The 16,616-nt window shown below is 40.1% G+C and overlaps 1 protein-coding gene across 3 annotated transcripts in view; it reads left to right on the forward strand.

The window, feature by feature from the left end:
- Positions 1 to 16,616, forward strand: part of KANSL1L (KAT8 regulatory NSL complex subunit 1 like) — a 57,060-nt gene that overhangs the window by 33,396 nt on the left and 7,048 nt on the right. For 2 of the 3 annotated variants that reach the window (XM_082285165.1, XM_082285166.1), the window contains exons 6-11: positions 6,965 to 7,127; positions 10,296 to 10,406; positions 10,785 to 10,919; positions 13,264 to 13,388; positions 14,269 to 14,393; positions 15,209 to 15,263. In XM_082285165.1, the coding sequence (XP_082141291.1) occupies positions 6,965 to 7,127; positions 10,296 to 10,406; positions 10,785 to 10,919; positions 13,264 to 13,388; positions 14,269 to 14,393; positions 15,209 to 15,263 (714 nt within the window). The remainder of the gene's footprint in view (positions 1 to 6,964; positions 7,128 to 10,295; positions 10,407 to 10,784; positions 10,920 to 13,263; positions 13,389 to 14,268; positions 14,394 to 15,208; positions 15,264 to 16,616) is intronic. The other variant, XM_082285167.1, reaches the window with a different exon arrangement.

Raw genomic sequence — 16,616 nt, forward strand, 5'->3', positions numbered from 1 at the left:
CAGGTGAAAGTCCCGCTGGCTTATTGCAGGATTAAAGAAACTAAACTCCATGTATACTTAGGAGAGGTGGGTGATCTCCAAGAACAGTAGCAGCTATCACTCCTTGTAGGACACTGAGCAAAAAATCTGAATTTGGGACAACATGGATGTGAGTAAGTTTTCATTAGTATTTTATGAAACTCCACATTCTCTTCCTGGAAAAAAATTGGTCTCTGCCATAGGATCTGCCACTTCATTTTTATTGACAGCTTTAGAGGGGCCAGAGACAGGTGAATTTGTTTACGTCCTGGGGCAGCTTGCATGCCTGTACCTGACGTGCATGGGAAAGGTCTGTCTATTTGACTGCTAGAAAAACTTCATCTGGAAGGGAGGATCTGACATACGGCAGGGGTGTGTGTGCAAGCACCATCTGTTGTGCACCTTCCCATGTAGGGATGTCTTAGATGCTTTGCGCACCTTCTCTCCCACTACTTGGTAATTTGGGGGCTTTCAGATTAACCTTTCACTGTCTGTGTATTGTGTGTTGCCCAAAAGCACTCTGCACTTAAGACCTGCACATTTACCTTGTGAAACACAAGGTTTCGTGGAACTGTATGTTCTGCCAGAGGGAAATAGCTCTGCTCTGAGCAGGTTGTTGAGTCCAGAAGAGGGAGGCCATGGAGAAGTGGGCTGTCCTAAAGGCAGATGCTAAAGCACTGAGGGAAGCAGGCTGCTCTATTAGTTGGATCTGTACCACAGGATTAAAAGTTGATGTCTTTGGTGTTCAAAGGGGAGTTGTCAGCCACCCCACACAGAGGTTCTCTTGAATCCTATAATTAAATCTCTGCAGTATAGTTGGCTACCCATTTACTGAAGAACTTAATGAAGTTTTTAATACTGATGGAGATAACTCTTCTTTGATATTGCTAAAAACTTTTGAGAGTGTGTTTGTAGAAAGCATAAATGCATTTTTCCTTGCTTTTTTGGGCTTAATAAGAGTAATCACAAGCAGATGTGACAGGTATTCAGCACAGTGTATTTGAGTTAATTTAATTAACTTACTGGATTTGCACACAGTGGCATAATTGAACTGTGGCTCTCTGTACTGTTACACTTGGGCATGTTTCCAAAAATGTGTTACAATCCAGTATAAACCCAGAAAAGCAAAGAAAGCTAAGTCTCTGTGCATAAACCGGGAAGAACTTAGAAGGTTCAAATTATTCCCAGAAACGAGATTAAAACCAAACGAGATTAAATGCTGATGCCAAAAAATTGATATATTTTATTTAATAATAGGCAAAGAGAAAGAAAGAGAAAAGAAAGAAAGAAAGAAATAGAGAAAGAAACGTGCGTGGGGGGGGGTGAGAGGACAGGGAGAGGTGACAGGGGTTAGGTAGAAGTATATCACCCATCCGAGGGTCCCAACGATGTCTCATTGCTCCCCTCCATCTGGTCTTCTGGTGGTGAGGGTCCCCTGTCGCCGCCATGGCCACGCCGCCACACCACACACTGCCACACCACACGCCAAAGAGTGCAGAATCCCGTGGATTAATACACACTTCGGGCCAGGTGGGAACGCCCACGTGCCTCTCTTGTAGGGGCTAGCCTGACACTGTCCCTTGCAACACTGAGGGTCTATTGCATCATCTCTGGTGCTCTGGTGCTGGGTCTGGGGACCCCTTTGAGAGGGGCCCCTGTGATGGGCCATGTCACCCCTTTCTGCTGTGGATAAGCTTTCCCCTCCCTGGGTGAGGACCCCTCAGCTGGGCTCCTCTGCACAGTGGAGGATGGGCAGTCACTGCGCCTCTGACCAGAGGCTTTTCCAAGATACCCAAAGCCTCTCCTCCCTCCACCCTTTGGTGCAAGGGGTCTGTGTGAGCCTGGCAGCTGATAGTCCTGGGGCTGTGGTCTCCATCTTGGAGGTGTTAAGCCTGTGCTTTGTGAATGTCCCCAGCCCTGAGTTGTTACTTTATCTTATCTTCATCAGCGAGAGGTGTAAGGCCTCAGTCAGGGCCCCATTCGGGGTGCAGCAGTCTTTCTGCAGCTTTTTCAATACAGTTTTAAAAGTCCTTTAAGAAAATGTTTAAGTCATAAACTATAATATTTCAGTCTCTGACAAAATGTAGGAGTTTTAGTGATCAGTAGCTGAAGCCATGTATTGAGGATTTACTTCACAATTTTTTAACTGGGAGCACAAAACATTTTTCCTTTCAGTTATGGCTTGCTTCATAGACTCACACTTTTTTCTCTGCAGGAGGATAGGATGGTCAGTAGAGTTCAGCCTTCTGACCCTTCAAAACAGAGGCATGAGCCAGTTGTGCTTTGTTTAATGCATCAGTCTGTCACAAGCAAGCACAAGAAGTGTTTTGAATATCAAAATTAATTGCTCTCTATGTTTTCTGTAACCCAGTAAAACAGTACTAAGGGGGAAAAATCCAAGTTCAAAATTCATAATACTCTAGAAAATTAGATTCTGTTGGTTGACATCATTCCATTTCATAAGTTTAAACCAGAGCTGCTATTTTAATTGAATATTTAAAACTTGCACACTCCTCACTTCCTTTTAAATACAGTGAATTTTCTCTAATACAATGAATTTTATGTAATATTATTCTTCATATCTGTTCAAGCTCAGGAAGCATGAGGTTTTGTATTTCAGTAATTAAGAAAAATGTTTCAGGAGATGTATGAGGTGTAGTATAGCAAGGGCAAAAGGGGAAGATTGGTAAGAGTTTTGTAATCTCTCTTGCTTTCTGAAGGGTTGGCATCGTGGCTGGGTTTGCTGTAGAGGTCTGTGTCCTAAAAGGTGTGTGCCATGATGTTCCTGTGTCATTGCCATGGCTGAATGGATATATATGTAGGCTTGTTTTCAGTTGGATTTTGTTGGATTTTTTTGTTGCTATGTTAAAATTTCAATAATTGACTACTGTAAAAGGCAGTTGGTTTGTAGATTGTGTTCTATTTGGAATTGGAAGCAGGGAGAGTCTAGTTTTCCAGTAAACAATTCTTCCATTTTATTTCAATAAAAGTTGAAGCACTTTCTTTGAGTAAAATGCTTTCATTTTAGTGCTAAGAGCTTCTGAAATTTTTTCATCAAGAGTTGATTAAGTCAATATTTCTGACAAACAACTTGATTTCACTAATTCAGCATTTTCCATTGGAAAACTACTCCGTCAGAAATTTAAACCAGATCCAGTAGCTAGGAACACAGACACTGACAAATTTCTTAGCTTTTTTCCCTAGTAGCTTCACAGGCATTTAAATAAAATTGCTCTTCCTTCTATGAATTCTGTATTTTCTTTTGGATTAAAAACTTGTATTAATGAAAGATTTCATTACTTAGGTGTGGATGGCAGAGCATTCAAGGCACAAATTCAGGCATTAGGTTTTGTAGTTCCCACCACAGGCAAGGTGAAGAAAAGAATTTTCCATTTACTGATATTGGCAAATAGATTTTAATACAGTTTCAAAATGGATTGTGACTGTGAGGTTGTTTGACCATGTATGCATGTTTTCGAGCAGGCTCAGCTTTAAGCTATAATCTAGATGTGTTTGGGGCTAAAGTGAATTAAAGCAAGAAAAAGGGAGTAAGGACTTGTAGTGAGTTTGGTTCAAAATATCCATTACTAACTTATTTTTCTTTTGTGAGATAAGAATTAGGAGAAAGCAAAGCAGGCACAAACCTTAAACAGTTGCAGTACAAAGAAACAGAATTAAAAGTAAAGAGAAATAACAAGAAATTAAAACAAACCCCCTCCTCCTTTCCAACACTTTCCTCCTTTTACCCAACTCACACAAAGGGTAACAGAACATGGGATGTTAGTTGGTGTTACAGTTCTTGATAAGTCTCTTTCATATGCTTAAGGAAAAAAGGGTTTTCTTCAGCTGCACATGGTTCCCAAACTGCCACTAACAGCAGACCCGCCCAGAAAGAAACAATCTGCTGTGGTGTTAAGACGTCTCTTCCATGAAAATCTCACAGTCCCTTCACACTGCCAAACACAGGCTATCACATGGGGTTATTAATCTTTTTAAGGATGGGTTACTTTGGCCTGAACACAAAGGCTTTTTTTTTTTTCTCTCTAAAAAACCTCTCACCGCTTTTACGTAGCCTGGCATAGGCACTCGTCACGTGAATTTTTCATCCCCCCATGTACTTCAAATGGATTAAAGAGACAAACAGTTTGTGATATTACAGTTTCTTACCATGGCATGCAAGAAGTTTTTTAAGATACGTGCGAGAATCGCGGCACCGCCCTCTTTTCTCCCGTCGCCATGTTCAGCTTCGTCTCACATGACTCACTTTCTCACTGACTGAAGCTGCCATGTTGAAGAGCGTTCTTGTTCAGGCTTTACGGCGGAGAAAGCCTCGCTCCCTGTGTGCTGCTGGCTGCATGGCGTCCTCTTCAGTTCAGCGTGAGGTGTGCTGGCTGCAGACAGGAGGCTACGCCAGCTCTTGCTGGCTCTGCCGGCTCCACATGGAGAGGAGAGGGGCCCGCCGGTCCCAGGAAGCCGCGCTGGATGGATTTACCTGTGTGGCAGTCCATGGCTGGTTTTAACTGCCTGCAGCTCTGAGACAGTTCCCCCCGCCCCACTGACCCAGGGTCCGTGCCACGGCGTGGTAGGGGGGCAGGGGCCCCGGCCCAGCCCGGCAGGGCCCAAAGGCTCCGAGGCACCCCCACCTTCCAGCAGGCAAGCTCAAACGAAAGGAAATTCCCGCCTTTCCGTGCAGTTTAAATATGTAAATTGTGAGAAGCGTCATTAGTCTAAAAGACTGTCCATCAGCTCAGGTTCAACCCACTACAGGACTAAAAAGTTGGATGTCAGAATGTCTTGGTCTTACCTCTATACTTTATAGGTAATTTTACTCGTTAGTTTTGGGGAATTTCTTTTTAAAGAATGAGTGAGAGATTTATTTACTGTAATGTGGATTCACTTCTGTAAAAAAAAAAGGACAGGCAGAAGAAGTGCTGTTGCAGCTTAAAGAGTAGAGATTTAGTAAGTTACTTCATTTCTAAAATCCAAATATCAAGAGGAAATATGCTTTTGTGCATTTTTGAAAAGCAAGCCCTTAGTGCATTGAGGTAGAGCAACTACCTAAAAGCTCTTTAAGCTTTAATGTAGTGATCCATATAATGGGAAACATTAAGTTTGCTTTAGCATTTATCCCTCTAGTAATTCCAAACACAGGACTCAGTTCTGCCAACACTTTGTGGGTGTTTAAAGTTTAACAGATGAAAAGTCCCATGTGTCTGTCACAGGAAAATAACATTAATTTGAAGGAGTCCTGGGCTAGAAAAGAAATGTTTCCAAGCTAAGTTGAAAGTACTTGTGCATACACCTGTGGATGGAGATCAAGGTGGATTTAGGACTGTTAATGTTTTCCTGGAGAAAAAGAAGTTAAATACAAGAACCTCCCCCACCATCACTGTGTTCTCTGCTCTAGCATCATGACATGCTTACTTGATTTTAGTAGTTCCTGAGATAGAGTACCAACATAGGGAACTTACCAACTGAGAAGAAAGGAAGAGATAGAAAGGGGAACTTCTTAATGTAATGTTTTCTGAGATAATGTGGGTTGTGAATATTGATGCCATGTGACAGAAGGACTGCTTTCACTAAGTGGAGGGGATTTTATGTGGTAGATATAATCACTGCATCACTAATGCATGAATGGCAGTGCTAAAGTGCAGCCTGGAGTATTTCAGGCAGGAGAAAGAGTTTTCTTAGATTCGGAAAGCAGAAGTACAGAAAATACAAGTAATGTTCTTTGATAGTCTTACCTTTGATGCTACATGTTTACATAAAAAGTCACAAGAAAATGTCATACTAATTCTTACAGATTTTTACACTGGAACTGTTTGCTGGGGCATGATAAATGTGATTGTTGGCACAGTGGTAGGCTTGAGACCCTTGAAGTACTCCAGTGTCCCTATGTCTCCCTTCCCATTTGCAGGATCTGCAGCATTTGGCAAAATATTAGAGACTTATAAAAGCCTTTAAAAATGTTAGTATCTTTGGGGTTACTACCACAAATATCCAGTAAGAAAGTAGCTTATGCAACATTATTTCCCTGAAGTACTTTTTGTAGCACTTCCGAAGCACAGACTACTATTTGCTGCTGTCTTGTATCATCACATTCAATTCTTTCCTTCAGTCTTCCAGAGCTCAGTCTATGGCATGGACTCTGCTGCTTATTCCTGTCCATTTTCACCCTGCCTTTTGCCTCAGTCCTGCTACCTCACATCTACCAGTTCTGTGCCATCCATCCTTTTACCTTCCATACTTTAACAAGCCTTGCAGCCAAGCAGCTAAATTAATCTTTCTTTGCACCTCTCCTCTTTCTAGTAATTCCTGTTTACTACCTATTAATCAATTCTTAATGCATCCCTCTCCATGTTTATTGCTGTGTATCTTGTTTTGTTGCTTATCTGATGTTTAAATTATAACAAGGAAAAGACTACCTTTTTGGTTTGTGGAAGTACACACTGTGCTCAAAATGTTCAGTATAGTTTCTTGCATTAAAATGTGTGAGCTCAAGATGTCTAGAGATACTGATACTAAGAATCTTACTACAGGGATAAATGAACAAGACTTCTCTATTTAGTCTGGTGTTAGGTTTGTTTCTGTATTTGTATCATGCCTGTTATCCTGGAATCAAATTTTAAGGGGTGTTAGTTTGTCATTAGATAGAGCAAAATAATGATTGGCAACAGTTAGATGTTATCTGAAAGCTTTGACAGCTGTTTCCTGGTCCTAATTGAAGGAGCAGTTTGTATCCTTTGTATTGTGCACTGTTGTCTGTAAGAAGTGAAGTAAGTCATATTTAGACTATCAGAAGATTGTTGGAATATTCTTCCCGTTCACATATCAAAGAGTGTCGCTCACTGAGTTGTTGGTTTGTTAGGTTTTTTCCCTCTTCTGGTCTAATTTGAAGGACGTGAGTAAAGGAAAAGTTAACCTTTATTTCTGTGTATTCTTGCAGACTTTGCCATCTAGAGATACCTCCTTTCCGTATAAAACTCAGTTGCCATATGTGGTGCCAGCCTCCACTTTCAGCAGCAGTGAGTACAGCACAGAATCTAAAATCCTAGATTATGTGCAAGAGCTGGACTCTTCCTTCCATCCAGTCTTATCCTTCCCTTCAGGTAAGTAGTGCCATGGCTCTTAACAGAGTGGTTGTGCTTGTGACAGCTATAGAGGTTATGGACTAACATGTCTTTTCAATGATTTTTAGGACTTAGTTCTCTTAACAGAATACTTCACACTGACAAAATACGTGAGTTTAGACTGAATGAAAATCTTGACCCTGACTTTTGAAAAACACACCTTCTAGGTTTCCCATACCAGCAGTATGCATACAACCTTGAAAGACTGGTCAGAAAAAAGGTGTGCTTTGGGTGTTTCATGGTGCCTCCAATTCAGTCAGTGTTCTTTAGAGATGGTGCTTTTGCCAGCACACCACCATACCATGGCTGTGTTGTTTTCATAAGTAACTTTCTTTCTGTTCAGGCCCTTCGGAGTAGGTCTAAAAATCTTTATTTAGGTTTTCTAATTATTTTTGTGATAGTCAGCCTTTTTGGTTATCTTTGAAGTTTTATGCTTTCTTGTCATCTGATTTTTTAGTCTTTTTGGACAGTAATGTAGATGATGTTGTCTGTGACTCAGCCCTAAAATTAGTGCAGGTGCAACTTGACAGTACTTGGTACTTGAAAATAACAGCCTAAATGCTGTTATCAGCAGAAGGGATTGAATTTTTGTGGGATTTTTTTTGTTTTAGGAAAAATCTATTTCCAGGTAATTACTGACCAGTACAGGAATTATGCTGTTCTGGGGGGCTTCTTTGCCACAAAATCATTCTGAAGATAAGGCTGGGACTGCCATGAAATTGTTTGAATCTTTAATCAAACCCACTGTCTTCCCAGAATGACAGTGTAGACACTTGCAGCCTCATATTGGGAAGTCAGGAATTAACTTAAGGCTTGGTTTTGGAGAACTTGTCACTGGCCTGTAGAGAAGACCCACGTGTGGACAGGAAATCCAGAGAAAGCCTCAGCTCTGGCAGTTTGCATCCCATATATGGGTTAAGGAGGAGATTCTTGTAGGAGCAGATAGGAGAAATGGAACACTCATTCCAAGAGTGCAACAGCAAACATCCCAGTCAGTAGAACTCTATTCTGGTAAGAAAAACATGACCTAAATCTTTCTTCCTTTACACACACTCTCTATTGCTTCCCCTGTGACTCTGACCCCAGCAGGACCCCAGGAGTTTAGGCATCTGTTCAATGACAGTCTGTGCCACTTGTGTTCATTCTTACCTCGGGAGACTGGGGTGTGTAGCAAGAGTATTGACCTTTCGTTTTCTCAAAAAAACTTTGTCATCATAAAAAACCTAAAAAGCTTTGGACTGTGCTGTGGCTACTGTTGGATACTTTGCCAGGATGGAGGAGGAAGACTGTTTTTAGCTTCGTGCCAGTATCAGGGACATATTTCTCAAGGAATATTCATTCTCTTTTCCAGGAGCCTTGCTATTAATAGTTGAGACAGGGAAAAAGTACAAGACCGACCTACTATGTCCTGTTCAAGTGCAGTCCTCACTTTTGAAGGAGGCTAGATTTATGCTTTACTGTGTGTGCTTTGCTGTCTCTACCTCCTCATGAAGACTAGTCTATTTGACATTTTCTTTCATGTGAAAGAATTATTGTGAATAAATGCATGGTAGAAATTTTCCAAGTTGTAGCCTGATGCCATTTCATGTTTTCTTTGCAGCTTTCTTGGTTATCCCCTTCCAGAGCAATAACTTCTCTTAAAATACTGCTTGTGCTCTGCCCACATCCTTATATATAAAAATTGTCAGCAGAGTAAAAGAAAAGGGGTTTGCATTCGCTTTCTCTGTGTGTTAAAATACATTGTTGGCATTTTTTTCATTTTGGAACTCTGGGAGTTTGATTTTTTTTGTGTGTGCCAGGAGGAATTCAAGATTCAGATGCAGTTCTCTCACCTTGTTTTTTCATGTGGTTTGCTTTAAAGGTGAATCATAATTTGCAGACAATCTAGTAAATAGTGCAGTGGGACTGGCTCACTAGTGTAGTCCCTTCTGGAAGCATAGTTGTCCCTATGTCCAAGTCTTCCTTTCACAGTTTCCAGATTACCAAGGATCTTGCCTAAAGATACATCAGTGGTTGCAGCATCCCTTTAACATAACAGCACCTCCTTCAACTTGTACCTTGATAACTGGAAAATTGTAGTTTGTATCTAAGAAGTATGGGTTTCTGGTATTTTGCACCTAATCTGTGGATTGATTGATGCAAGTACTCCTGCCCTTTAGACTAAGATACAGGAGGATGTAATAAAAATTCTCTCAGTCACCCAGGTGGTTCCCCAGGTTTTAAAAATAAAAAAACCAACCAAAAAAAACCCCCAACAAAATAGGAGAAATGTTTTGGTTCTCTCTTTACTTAAATGTTGTGACTAATATAGATTTCAGACCTTCTTTGTTTTACTTGGAAGTAGAATAGGAAACACAGCAAAAACCTTGAGGTGTTGTGACAAAACAATCAAGTTAGATCCATATAAAATTGAAAAAAATTGTTCTTTTTATTTAGCAAAATATGTTGCAAGTTTTTGTCCTGGCACATTCTGAAGGCACATGAGGCTAAGACTGTGTATAAATATATGTAGTTTAATGCCCACCCTTGGGCCCTGCCCACAGTCCTCATTCTGAATGTACTAGCTGTCAAGCCTACTTCTTACATTGACACTTTTTTCAACTAAATTTCTCTTCATTCTTGTAATTTTTTTTCCAGAAAGGCTGTTCAGAGAGAGACTTTTTTTCTTCTTAAAAGCCTTCCTGCCTTACAACAGGGGGTAAATTCCTTCATTTGAAATGTTTTGCAGGCTAATTCTGCATTAGAGCTCCGACGCCCTGCTGTAGACTTTTCCAGGGAGACAGAGAAGGAATGTACCTTAAAAATACCTATAGGCTCCCAGCAGTAACAATTTCCAAAAGCATTAATTGAACCCAAAAGGCTGACCTGAAGCCTCTTCACATTACAGGAAAAGTGCACTGTTTGCTCTTTGCTGTGCTGGGTTTTGTTCAGGAGCTGGTCAAGAGGGAAGACCCGAGTCTTACTCTCACTCAGCATCCTCCAGAGTGTGTTTCAGTCCTTAGCAATATTGCTCACAGATTATATTGAATGTGTTGGGTGAATCAGTGCCTAGACCTCTAGTGATGTTGCATAATTCATTGGCTCAGAGGTTGCCATCTTTCTAATAGAGACCTTATTCCTTTGGATTTCTGGTTTTTTTTTGATTAGATATTCCTCTTCACATATACTTTGAAACATTATTAAGGAAGGATGACATCAAAGGAGAACCTGCTGATACCTCATCTTTGGGAGGGGAGTTTAAAGTATCTGCTGACAATGGTAGGTAAAGCAAAATATTTTAGTATTTGCAAGGCCGTTTTTCATTCATTTGTCAGTATTTTCTGCTGTGAAGTTTATAAACTTGTCACAAAGCAGGTTATCGGAGAAGGTAGCTTTAGGTGGAAGAGGAGTCTCTTCTCAGACCACAGTGTCAGGTTCTCCTTTATTGCACTGAGGTGATCCCACCAGAGCTGTAGGAGGACACTACAAATGGGGGGAGTTTGGACCAGGTGCCTGACTGCAGTCCTGTTACTATTTGGATTCCTATCAGAAGTTTGGGGGTTTTTCCATTATAAATAGTTCAGCAGTTGGGATTTCCTGTAAATTGTACCGACGAAAAGTAATTTCTCAACTTGATATGTGCTTTTTCTGTTATAGACCAAAATCCACATGTTTCTGTCAAACAATGGAGCAGTGGCTGTTTGTCTAATTCCAAATCTCAGTTGGTGTTAGGAACACCTGACCAGCTGTCAGAAGGAAGAAAGAAAAGGCATCTAAGTGAGACAGCAGTAGGTAAGAGAAAAATAGTATTGTAAGAGGGCACTACATCTTTTAAAATATGTACTGTATGAATACCACTGGGCTCTGAGAATTAATTTTAAGTTATCTCCAAAAAGGATACTGTTACGAAACTTAGGAAGAAATGGACTTAGAACATCATGAAAATAATTTGCTATTTTAAAGCATAGTAATCATCTTTCTTCATAAATGTACATACAGAATGAGACAAGCTTCTTGTATTTTATTTTTGTAGTACTCTTAAAGGAAACTGCTCAGCACTCCAGCTGTGTTCTTCTAATACTGGGTGTCATTCTTAATACGAAAGGGTTTTTTTTACAGTAGTCAGTGAAATAGACTGAATTACAGAGTTACCTGTTAAATCATATGCCCAATGAAACATTTACTATTTGTAGTATCTTTGGTCCACTATATTTAATTCATTGTGTACTGTCATTTGTGGTTCTGGATCCCTTCCAGACTGTTAAGAGGACTTGAGGATAGCCAGTTATTACTGTGTTTTTACCCTTGTTGCCTTTCTATTTTAAGCCTCTACTTCAGCACTTGGTAAATTAATAGGAAGGGCCCTGAAATTCTGTAGAATAATGTGATAATGTAAGGATAAAAAATTTAGCTTACCACTGCAAAGATAAATGGCACCTTACCTCTCCAGGCTGTTAGAACGTAAAGCCTGACAGATTCTGTTACAGATTCATTTATGTAACTTGTGGAAAACCTTTGGAAAAATTCTTCACAAGACATTTGAAGAAAATAAGTTACTGAGAAGAGGGGAAACCGTATCAGTTTAAAATTTCTCTTAGGAAAGAATTAAAAGGTATAAATGATCAGTTAACATTGTGGAAAAATAAACTGCTGGTGCATATCCAGGCAAAACTGATAGTGTAATCTTTCACTAGAGGTGAAGATACAGGAATTACTGCAGAGATTAATTAATAAAAAATTATGATCTAGGATTAAAACAAACCCCAAAACCCACAATCCCAAACCAAGACCACCCAATTAATTACAAAGTTTTAGGACAGAATAAAAGCTGTTCGGGGGCGCACTGAAAACTGCCTTGGATTTAGATGAGGGTTGTCCTTTGAATCCTTCCCCATGTGCGGTACAGCCCTGCCTTTGCTGTACAGGCTTCTCTTACACTCTGTGCCTGTCTCCAACAGGGTGCTGTGCCCTATCCCCTTTCACCACCAGTGATCCTGTTTTCCATGCCACCCGCTCCCCTGACCACTTGCTGGTCCCCAAGATGTGGATGCTGACACAGTGTTTCTCAGTTTCTGTAAGTGTAGTCATGAACACTGAGATCAACAACTGGAATTACTTGGGAGCACTAGTAAGAGAGAAAATGTCTTGCTATAAACTTTTTGAAGTTACCGTTAGTCTTCTGACAACAGTATTCAGTTTTTTTTATAAATGGAACCAAAAAAGTAGTCTTTTATCATGAGGATCATAGTCTCCCAATGCCAGAAAACTGTTCTGTGGTGCATTCATGAGTAGGAGCACAAGTTCTAGCTTATTAGTCCTATGGGTGTAGTACTACATATTTATTCCTAATTTGGGCTCTGTCTAGGAGAATTTAACCGTGAGGAAGGTCAGCCTAATGAACAAGGCCAAAAACAAAAGCTGTGTTGTCAGGGAGACGGGAGTTCATGACCTTGACCCAGCCTGCAATACAGTCTTTAGGATCAGTCTTACCTCTTTTTCCATATTGGAATACACTCATTCTTTTTGTTTGTTGGTATATTAAGTCTGAGTTCTCCTTTCTTACTGGAAATTAAGATACAGAAGGAAAGCAGAACAGGTGGTTAAATTCTGAATCCCCCTAAATGCTGCTTATGCTGGAACTGAATGGGAGTAAACAGGAATTACAATTTGTCTGGAGCAGTGAATCAGAAGAAACCGCTATTGGTTTGGAGATCTAAACTGATTTTGTTTGTTACTCTTGTTGCCAGAATTATCATTTATTAAGGAAGAAATAGGGAAAACTTGTGAGATGCACCCCAACTAGAGAAGTGCTGCTGGGGAACAGGGGGCATCTAAGTCAGATTGCAGTTGCTGTGTTGTTAGTCTATGACAGCTCCTGAAAAAGAGTCAGGATTTGCTCATATGAAGCTGGTTCCATGAGAAGAAATCCTTCATAGAATAAGAGGGATGAGTTTTGTGGAACAACAATGACAGGATGAATAGCAAGTGTTCATTTAGATGGCTTTTTTAGTATCCAGTAAATGGTAAGTGGCTCACTGTGGGCTTCTAGAAATGACTACTATAACTGTATGGAAAAGTATCTGCAGTCTAATAGCCAACAGCTGGTATGTCTTGTTTATTGCTATTTTTATGACAGGTGAAAGTAGCACTCAATTTGAGACATTCTCCTTCCACCATGCAGAGCCTGAGTCCCACAACAGTTTTGCTTCCACGAGCAGTGTCAGTGCCATGTCTCGGCCCACTCATAGCACTTCATCACAGGTAAATCAAAAATGTGTCACTGTCTCAACTGAAATACCAACACAGAGTTGTGCAAATTAATCCAAAGCCACACATCTTTTACATCTGATTTAGTGTCACATGACAATGCAGAGCATTTTTACAGTGAATTAAGTGGATTACATTAACTAATTGATTCCAGATTGAGTATGTGGTGTTTCTAAGACAGATACTTGCTGTAAAAGAATTTTTCAGATCATATAACTGGAGTGTAAGTTTGATTTATTGGCATTTTGCCTTTCTTTTTTTATTTTTCCCCGAATTTCATTAAATACACCATGATTTATGTTCCCAGTTTTAGACTGGGAACAGTTTATGTACACAATTCTAGGGCTCTTATGGCCCTTTCTGTTGGTGCAGCTATAGAAAATGGCCTCATTTTATATATAAAATATATATAAATAGAGTCACAGAATTTGTTACGTCTCAGTTTGCCTATTTAAAACTCTTTGAGCAAAAATACAGGCAAAGTCCCTGGTATATAGATTTGCTGAGGAGCAGCAGAACTCTGGCTCAGTGAAGTCCCTGCAAAAACACACTCTTTTACTGGAATTCACGCAAAATTCACAACAATATTCAGATTTAGGTCCTGTGGTTTTGCTAGGCCTGGTGGTATACTGGTGCTCTATAAGTTGTCATGTTTTAATGCAGAGTTGAGTTTAAATGTGCATTCCACATAGTTCAGACCACACTCCTTTATTCCCTTGAGTCAACCATCAGCAAAGAACAGATAAATTATTACTTTAATGGAAACAGACTGTTCTAAATTTCAGGGTTTCTCCATGTGAAGTTCTAATGTTTCTCTGCTAGCATGTATTTCCTATGATTTGAGCTGATCTCTTGTGTTGATTCTATTATTCAGCACAACTCCAGGAGGAGGTTGAGAAGTGAGAGCTCCTATGATATAGACAACATTGTTATTCCCATGTCGCTGGTAGCACCATCAAAGTTGGAGAAACTACAGTACAAAGAAATCCTTACTCCAAGGTTTGTTCACAACCTCCTTAATTGCAAAGACATGAAAATGAACATGAGAACATTAACTAAGAATACAATTAAGACGGAGTTAGAAAATGTTATAATATTAAGATGATCTTTCATGCACTTGGGGTTTTATCTGTGCACTTCAGCTCATGTGACTGAAGTGGTGGGAACACTGGATAGCTGATAGCACAGGATAAATAGTCTGAAATACACGGGGGTGTGGCAGATGCACAGACTGGCTAAAAATAGAAGTGGATTTATATAATCTTAATTGTAGTTAGGGCCTTTAGTATAACGTCAGGCTGACAAGCTCTGAATGGTTGTTTGGAGATTGCTGTCTTTTTTTGTGTATTCATAAGAAAGTAGTAAACTATTTTCAGTGAATTAAACAGAAATGGATTTAGCATATTTTCTAAAAATTTAGCCATTCTGATGCAGTAGAATAGGTTTATTTCTTTTCATACAGTGTCGGCCTTTAATCCATTATTCTATAGATCTTTTTTTCCTTTGTTTTAGAAAGAGAACATCTTTAGATCTCAAAAGCAGGGTAATTGGTCTCCTCTGCTTACTTCAGTGTCTTAGTAGCACATTGCCTGAAGTGCTAAATATACTTGTTCTGTTCTTTAAATCCATAATACGTATTTGCTTTTTAATTGTCTTTTAAGTTGAAAAATATTATTACAACTGTATTGGATATCTTAAAGACTGTGTTAGGAAAAGGGAAGGTTAGATACCAAGTTGGGAAAGAAGAATACAAATTTCAGCCATCTGTTATCCGCACCTTAAACTTAATTTGATTTTCCTTGTCTTATTTCTAGCTGGAGAGTTGTTAAACTTCAACCTTTAGAAAAATCGCAAACAGATGAAGAAGAGGTAGGCTGTATTTTAATTAAACCACAAGGTTTATTTAAGATACAATATATAATTGGGGTAATTGGTACATACTTTCTGAAATCACTGACTTCATACAAGTCCCAGTAAATTTCAAGTTTCAAAAATAAAGTATTAAGTATCAGATTGTGAAAATGTGTCTTATCCATACAGTGGAAGATAGAAATGCAAGTATACCATTAATATTCCTGGTTCATTGTTTGCCTGGCTCTTCTGTCCCTTGCTGCTGCGCAGTCAGCACTCCCAAAGGGTCCCTTGGCTCAGGCTCTGCCACCGTGCTCCTGAGCACTGTAATGCTGCCTCTTCCAGTGTGACTGTCTTCCGGGGCCACCTGCTACAGTGCAGGTGCAGTGCTGTCCTTCCCTCTCATCCTCTCCTTCCATGGCCAGTTCCTATGGCATGTTGCTCTTCAAATGGTAATTAGGCATCTTGCCTGTGGGTCCAGCAAGTTTCCTCAGTTTCCTTTTCAGTATTTGTTTTCCTGCAACCCTCCTGTTGGGAGCAAACTTTTCTGCATTGTCAGGAACAACATAACCTTCAGCATTTCCTGCCTGCCTGTTGAGCTACATTTGCACATCATGGGCTACTTTTGCTTCCTCCAGACATAAGAATCTACCTTTTTCTTCAGGGAATGTCCATGGACTTCGCAGCTGGGGGTCCCTTTCTCCCCTAATCAGGGGTTTGAGGCATTTCCTAACCTCGGGGTGAATATATCAGCAGGTCTGGTCTTCAGGCTGATTTTCTGTCCTTCAATCTTTTTGCGGCTACTTTTCCAGAAATCTCTCAGGTGTCCTTTGGACATCTCTAATCTCCCTCCAGTCTCTGCCACTATCACCAATTGTAACTGTAGGACTTGTATTCCTGCCTTTATCCACAATATCTGTTCTTGAGCTGCTATTTGAGAGAACTTCTACAGCAGGAGTTTAGTTGCCATAGCAGCAGAAAAAGATGCCATTTAGGTAGCAGTGCAGAAGGTTACATTAAACTCAATAAACAAATCATTATGTCACTCCTTTGGGATAGAAAATATACTCTCCACAAAGGCACAAGCTTCCTCAGAGGTTTACTAGGTCTGTAGCTACCTGCTCCAGAACCTTTCCTTTAGGAGAGCATCGTGGTCTCAGTGCCTTACCTGGTGTAGTTGCACTTACTTGGCAGCATACTCTTGGGCTGGAAGGAAGAGAAAAGCTTACTCTGTCCCTGCCTTTTCCAATGTAATTGAGAAATTCTTGTGAAATCTGTGGTCAAATTTATGTCACTTCCACCCACCGGCTTCTGGGTTAGTACCATCCCAGCTAGCAGGAAACATGCCTGTTCTTCCTTTTAACAAGGTCA

Source organism: Coloeus monedula, assembly GCF_965178545.1.
Source record: "Coloeus monedula genome assembly, chromosome: 7".
Lineage (NCBI taxonomy): Eukaryota > Metazoa > Chordata > Aves > Passeriformes > Corvidae > Coloeus > Coloeus monedula.